Below are 6,000 nucleotides of genomic sequence, written 5' to 3' on the forward strand. Positions count from 1 at the left end.
AGGAAGGACACAGACCTGAGAGCAGGACACAGCCCCAGGACAGTGTCCCCAAGCAGAGAGCCCCAAGCAGCGTCCGGCTCAGCCACTCACCTGCCAGCCTCTTTAACCCATCTCCATGCACAGCAAACCTCGTGCACCGTGAATAGAACTGTGCGCCAAGGGGACTTCTCCAAGGTCGACAGCCAGACCTTTCTTCTGAGGTCTGGCTGGATGAACTAGAACCTCACCCTGTCGGTTCCTGGCCCAGCGCATTCACCGTGTACATCACTCGGGCCTGTCTTTCCCACGGACGCCAGAAGAGGACACCACATACAACCCACCAAGGCTCGGATCCTGCGGGTTGGCCAGGGGCAGCACATCAGTCTGGGAACTCTGTTTCCTTCACAAGAACCCACTCTGGAAAGCCCCGTCTCCCCCCCAGCATGAGTGAGGCTGCATGCGCACCACACGCACTACTGTCTGTCTGTCTGTCTGTCTGCCCCACGCATGCCCACCATTTCCTGCCTCCGTGAGGGTTCCCGGTGGGGCTCCCACGCTCCGGGCATCATGTCAATGCTGCCTCACAAACACCGAGTTGAAGAATGCTGACAGGTACGGCGTCAGCATCTTTTCCAAGTCTCCTTGGCATTTAACGGGGAGGCTCTGGCTGCCAGGCCCTGGGGGCAGGCCTCCATCTCCCCTTGCACTCTCCAGAAAGGCACAAGACAAAGCCCAACACTGCTCACAGCCTCCGGCAGCTTCTGCCAGCCGGAGCTCCTGCCATGTCTGAGTCACAACCCCGCATCCCAGCCGCTGCCCCCACCAGCTCCCAGCCCAATCCCCACGTGGTCGGTAAATGCCAGCAAAATCCCACTAAAAGGCCACTCTGTCTGCTTGCTCCTGTAGGCACGAGGGAGACGTGCCCACTGCACACCGGCCTCCCGCGCTCCAGCTCCTGCTGAAGTCCACGTGAAGCTTCAGGGTCACATTCAAGCACGCGGTCTCCAGGGACACGACGGAGGCGGCCACTGTGAGGCCAGGCCCGCGCGGCGCTTACCTTGCCAAACTGCTCGAAATATTGCTTAACATCTTCCACCACTGTGTTCGCAGACAGGCCGCCCACGAATATTTTCTTTGTTCTTGTGACCATCTGCAAGAAACGACAAGAGGACGACACAGGTTAACCAGGTGACCTGAAGGGGCACTTCTTCAGATGCCGAAACAGGGCACCCTCCAGACGTCTCCAAACCGAACCCCAGCTCACTGCCCTCGGTCGGGCTGAGCTCACAGGGAGCCCAGAGGACAAGTGGAACTGCTCCTGTGGGTTTCTGATACTAAATCTTTTCAGGAGTAGATGCCTCATCGCTGTCCCTTAGAGCAGTTGATGTGTTTGAACTGCTGACCTTAAGGTTAGCAGTGGACTGGGTAGTCCGCCACCAACCTCCCAACAAACCAAACTCACTGCCATCACCGTTTTCAATGCATAGCAACCCTGTAGAATGCCCCGTGGCTTTCAGAGACAGTAGGTCTTCACAAAGAGCCAGTGGTGGTTTCGAACCGCTGACCTCGAGGTTAGCAGCCCAATGTGTGATCCCTATGCTACCAGGGCTCCGAGCCCACCACCAGGGAAGGTACATTTCAGATCGAATTAAGCCACATGGAGCAGGAAAACAAGTGTCCCGGAAACCCTAGACCTTCAAGCTGCAGCCTGGAAAACTCGAATCTCATCCACCCTCGCTCTCAGCCTCTGTCCGATTTAGTGAAACCCACTGTCGACCTAAGAGACTGAAACAGATCGACCAGCGCAAAAAGCTGTTGCCTCAAACGTACCCACAAAATGGGTCCATACGCACGGCTCTGCTCAAAGCAGCCCAACGGTAGGAAACAGCCCCAGTGCCCGCCGACAGACGAAGGGATAAATCAATGTACACACAATGGAATGTGACCGGGCCACACAGAGAGACAAAGGCCTGATGCACTCTGAAAGACGGACGAGCCTCGAACGCCTGATGCTGGGAGAAGCAAATCAGATGTGGAGGGGCAAAGACGGCATGGCCCACTTACACGGCATGTCTAGAGCAGGCGCAGTGTAGAGACATAGTTACTCATGGATCCCAGGGAGGGGAAGGAGGGGTCATCTTGTTGGGAGCCCAGTGTCCTCCCACTAAGGTGGATGGGAAAGTCTGGGGAGAAAGAAGGCTGACGGCCGAGCAGCAGGACACACCTAAAGAATGTCACCCAACTGGGCAGGTAGAGCTGGCTGAAATGTCAGCTCTTCCGCTGCACACTGCCGCCACTCTGAAAAATGGAGAAAGACAATGGGTGGTGGTGACGGGTGTACATCAGGATGAGTGAGATTAATGTCACTGGACTGTATACCATTCCAGTTACCTGTATTCTACCATAACTCAGGAAAAATTCATCAACAAGAAACTCAGGAGCAATTCTAAAATACAATGCTCTGCTCAGAGCCAGCTGAGCTCCTAGGTGCTGGTATAGGTCCGGCAATGGGACAGACCCCAGACCTTGCACCCAGTGTCCCCCGTCCACCACCTCCCTTTTCATTTCCCATGATTCTGCCCACACTCTGATCTAGCCAGCAACCCCCACCCCCAGCCCCCCAGTCTCTACACCTCTATTCGCACAGCCCCTCCCCTCCTCAGAATGATGTGCACTCCAAAATCCTGCCCTGGACCAGTTGTAACCATCCTCCAAGATCCAACTCAAACAATACCTTCTCCAAATGCCAGACCATCAGCACCCCCACCCGGCCAGAAGATCCCGGGCCCTGCTGCTTCTGAAACCCCAGGACACTGCCCCCCACACCCTGACGCAGCTCACAAACTTTCCAACGGCGCAAAGCCGCGGGCGAACCCGCTTCCTTACTCCTTCGGGGAAGATCTGCAGCACCCAGGCCAGTGGCAGCACAGAGAAGCCCAGGCCAAAGGTTTGGTGGCTGCATAAAGGGGTGACTGGCCACTTTGGAGATTCCCATGGGTTTCAAGGCAAACAGAGAGGGAAGCTCACTGATGGGTGGAACCCTCTTACACTGAGGTGCCGAAAACTAATCAGGGAGAGAAACTGGATTCCAAAGACTGAGTGTAGGGGGTGAGTCATTGGTGATGAGGTTTTAGCCAAAGATAAAACAAAACACTAATTTACTAAGTTCAGTAGGTGTAACATCTCCCCCATTTAAAAACAGCAGTTTATCCCTGTGCCCATCAGCTGAATAAATGAATGAGTGAACAAATGAATGGAGAGCAACTCAACTCTGAACAGGAGAGGGAGCCTCAGCTGGGCACACTCAAAGCGCCACGCCGGTGTCTATGGAGATAACACTCAACTCCTAGACCCAGCCGCACCTGCTCAGTGCTTGGCCACACCACCAGGCTCTCCCCACCCCTGAGGCCTCATGAATCGGTGAGGGTGGCCACCCTACAGAACAGAGAGCCTAGGTAACATAGAGCTCCCAGTGGGGACCAGCCCACGGACATGGCTGGCAGACTCCACACTGGAATATCCCAATTACAGATATCCTGTATTGCTGGAAGAGGCTGGTATCCTGGCGACTCCACACATCCCCCGTGCGCGACTTCCTGTTTCCCGTGTGAGCCTGCCCGTGGTTTTCACCTGTGTCGAGACTGGTTTTACAGTCTCTTCTCAGACGGACGGGAGACTAGATGATATAAGGCAAGCAGGACACTCAAGAGCCCACCGCCCCACCAAGTTAACGCTAAGGATCTCTGCTCGTCTTTGTTCACAAATGAGGGGGTGGGGCGCTATTCCATCTCAAGGCAGACTCCCCTGGTGGTGTGAATGGTGGACCTGCTCAGTGACTAGTAGAAAGGTTGAAAACGTGGTCTCCCAGGAGTACCACGGAAGAAAACCTGGGATTCTGGTTCCCAAAAAACCACCCCTCAATACCTTACCGAGGACAGGCCTCTGTGCATACAAGAGGCCATCAAGAGCCATGATGGACAGCTCCAGGGCAACCCAGCGTCCCCTAAGTGCACATCATAGTCTTCCTCCTGAGTGCTCATCGCCCCCCCTAAGTCTCAGTGAAGACGATCCGGGTTTAAATATCTCCCTAACGGCAAACCTGGGCTGCTCACCACAAGGTCAGGAGTTCGAAACCACCAGCCGCTCCGAGGGAATGAAAGGAGGCCTTCTGCACCCCATAAAGAGTTTCCGTCTGTGAAACTCAGAGGGGCAGGAGGACACAATGAAGACCCCACAACCCCACGAGCTAGCTCTAAGGACCTCTGCTCATGTCTTTGCTCACAAGTCGGGGCGGTGCTATTCTGACTCAGGGCGGAGTCATCACTGTGTGTCAGCATTGACTCGATGGCAGTGCATTGAGCTTTTGTTCCCCTTTCGTTTTTGCAACTTCTCCAACAAACTCCCTTAGTGGATACATCACGAGCTAGGTGCCCGAGATGACCCTCTACTAGAACATAGAATCCAACCCACCCTGAGAGGTACTAACTAGTCCATACCTGCTGCTGTGGAGCGGATTCCCACCACAGCAGCCCCACAGGACAGAGCAGAACTGCCCCCAGAGGGTTCCGAAGGCTGCACATCTTTCTGGAAGCAGACTGCCAGCACCGTGGGCCTCTGGGTAAGCAGCAGAGCATGTCACCCTTGCTCCTTTCGTCTACCACCAACGCTCCTCCTGGGGGCTGAAGGAAACCACAGCTGGCGCAGCATCCAGCCGGACACCTGGCAGTCGCTAAATGAATGTTCCCTGCTAACAGAATCCCAAGTGAAGTTACTAAATCTACCTTTGGAGCTCAGGATCAATGCGCAGCTACAAGACACCTGAGACAGAAAGCTCTGATAAATCAACTCTCCCTGGCCCATTCTCTTCTCCCGGAATTTCAAAAGCCCTTCGCTGCGTCTCTCTGTTGATTTCAGATCGGCAGAGGCTGCCAATTGTTTAATTTTAGATGTTTCCTTCCTCCTCTAACCCTAGCCAAGCAATTAAATGTCTGCAAAGAAACACTAATGTGATCGACCAGAGGAGGTCTCCACCTGAAGGAACTCTGGACAGGTATCCCGCAGAATGAACCCCTGCCTCATTTCCATCTGGGCTCAAGTCGGCAGGGTACAGAGATCTCTATCATCCAAATGTGCTCCGGGACTCAGAAAGCCTGAGGACACGCCTGTCTTTGTTGCCAACAGCACAAGCCCACAGAACGTCCGCTCCCTGGGCACTCGGCAAGAGAAAGGTCTCCTCTTACACCCTTCATGCACCCACAGTTGCCAGCAGTCCTGAACCCACCTGGGCCGCGGCCCAGACATGGGCGCAGCCACCGAGCCGTAAATCTGCAGTCTTAAAAACACACACAGATATATAAAGTTGCTTTTTCTTTCGAGGAAGGAGCAGAAATTCCAAGCCCCGGACAATGTGCCCAAGTGCCCACATTGCTGAAATATCCTCCCCAGGCACCCAGCCCGGGCCCAGTGAGCCAGCTCTCCAGCATGCCCTCCAGGGAAGCCGGTTTGACCAAAGGATGTGCCACCCGTAGGTAGCTGCTCACCTATGGCTCCGCTGGGTGGGGGGGGTGGGATGGTGGGGTCAGTGGGCTCTGCATGGTGACCCCTCCCTCTGGGGGCACAATGGTGGGAATGCGAGCGGGCTGTCTCTGGGCATCCTGATGGCTCCACTGCTAAGTGGCCTGTGGCTTGCGCAACGATTTGCATTCTGGTGAGGGAGTGGGAAGGCAGAGGACCCCAGAATCCCACATTCTTCTCTCCAATGCCTTTCCATCTCCATGGCGACTGGTGGCTGGGAAAGGGGGTCCATCCTTTCAATGGGAGCCAGCGAAGGGCCCCCAATTCCCATCAATGCTATGCACAGTGGGTGGATGTGGGGGGTGCGCATGAGTGCACATTTGGGGTCACTATCCCCACCCCTTGCCATCCTGGTTTCTGTGGGTGCCACAAAATATCCCCCTATGCCTGGGACTTTTAACATTCTCTGACTGACCTGAGGAAGGTGGGGCTCAGGCAAAGGATGCA

General features: G+C 55.1%; 1 protein-coding gene across 3 annotated transcripts in view; it reads right to left on the reverse strand.

Annotated features, from left to right (window-relative positions):
- MSI2 (musashi RNA binding protein 2) overlaps positions 1–6,000 on the reverse strand; it is a 424,558-nt gene that overhangs the window by 272,474 nt on the left and 146,084 nt on the right. For all 3 annotated transcript variants that reach the window (XM_075561554.1, XM_075561553.1, XM_075561555.1), the window contains exon 6: positions 1,037–1,129. In XM_075561554.1, coding sequence (XP_075417669.1) covers positions 1,037–1,129 — 93 coding nt within the window. The remainder of the gene's footprint in view (positions 1–1,036; positions 1,130–6,000) is intronic.

This window comes from Tenrec ecaudatus, chromosome 10, assembly GCF_050624435.1.
Source record: "Tenrec ecaudatus isolate mTenEca1 chromosome 10, mTenEca1.hap1, whole genome shotgun sequence".
In the NCBI taxonomy this organism is placed as follows: domain Eukaryota; kingdom Metazoa; phylum Chordata; class Mammalia; order Afrosoricida; family Tenrecidae; genus Tenrec; species Tenrec ecaudatus.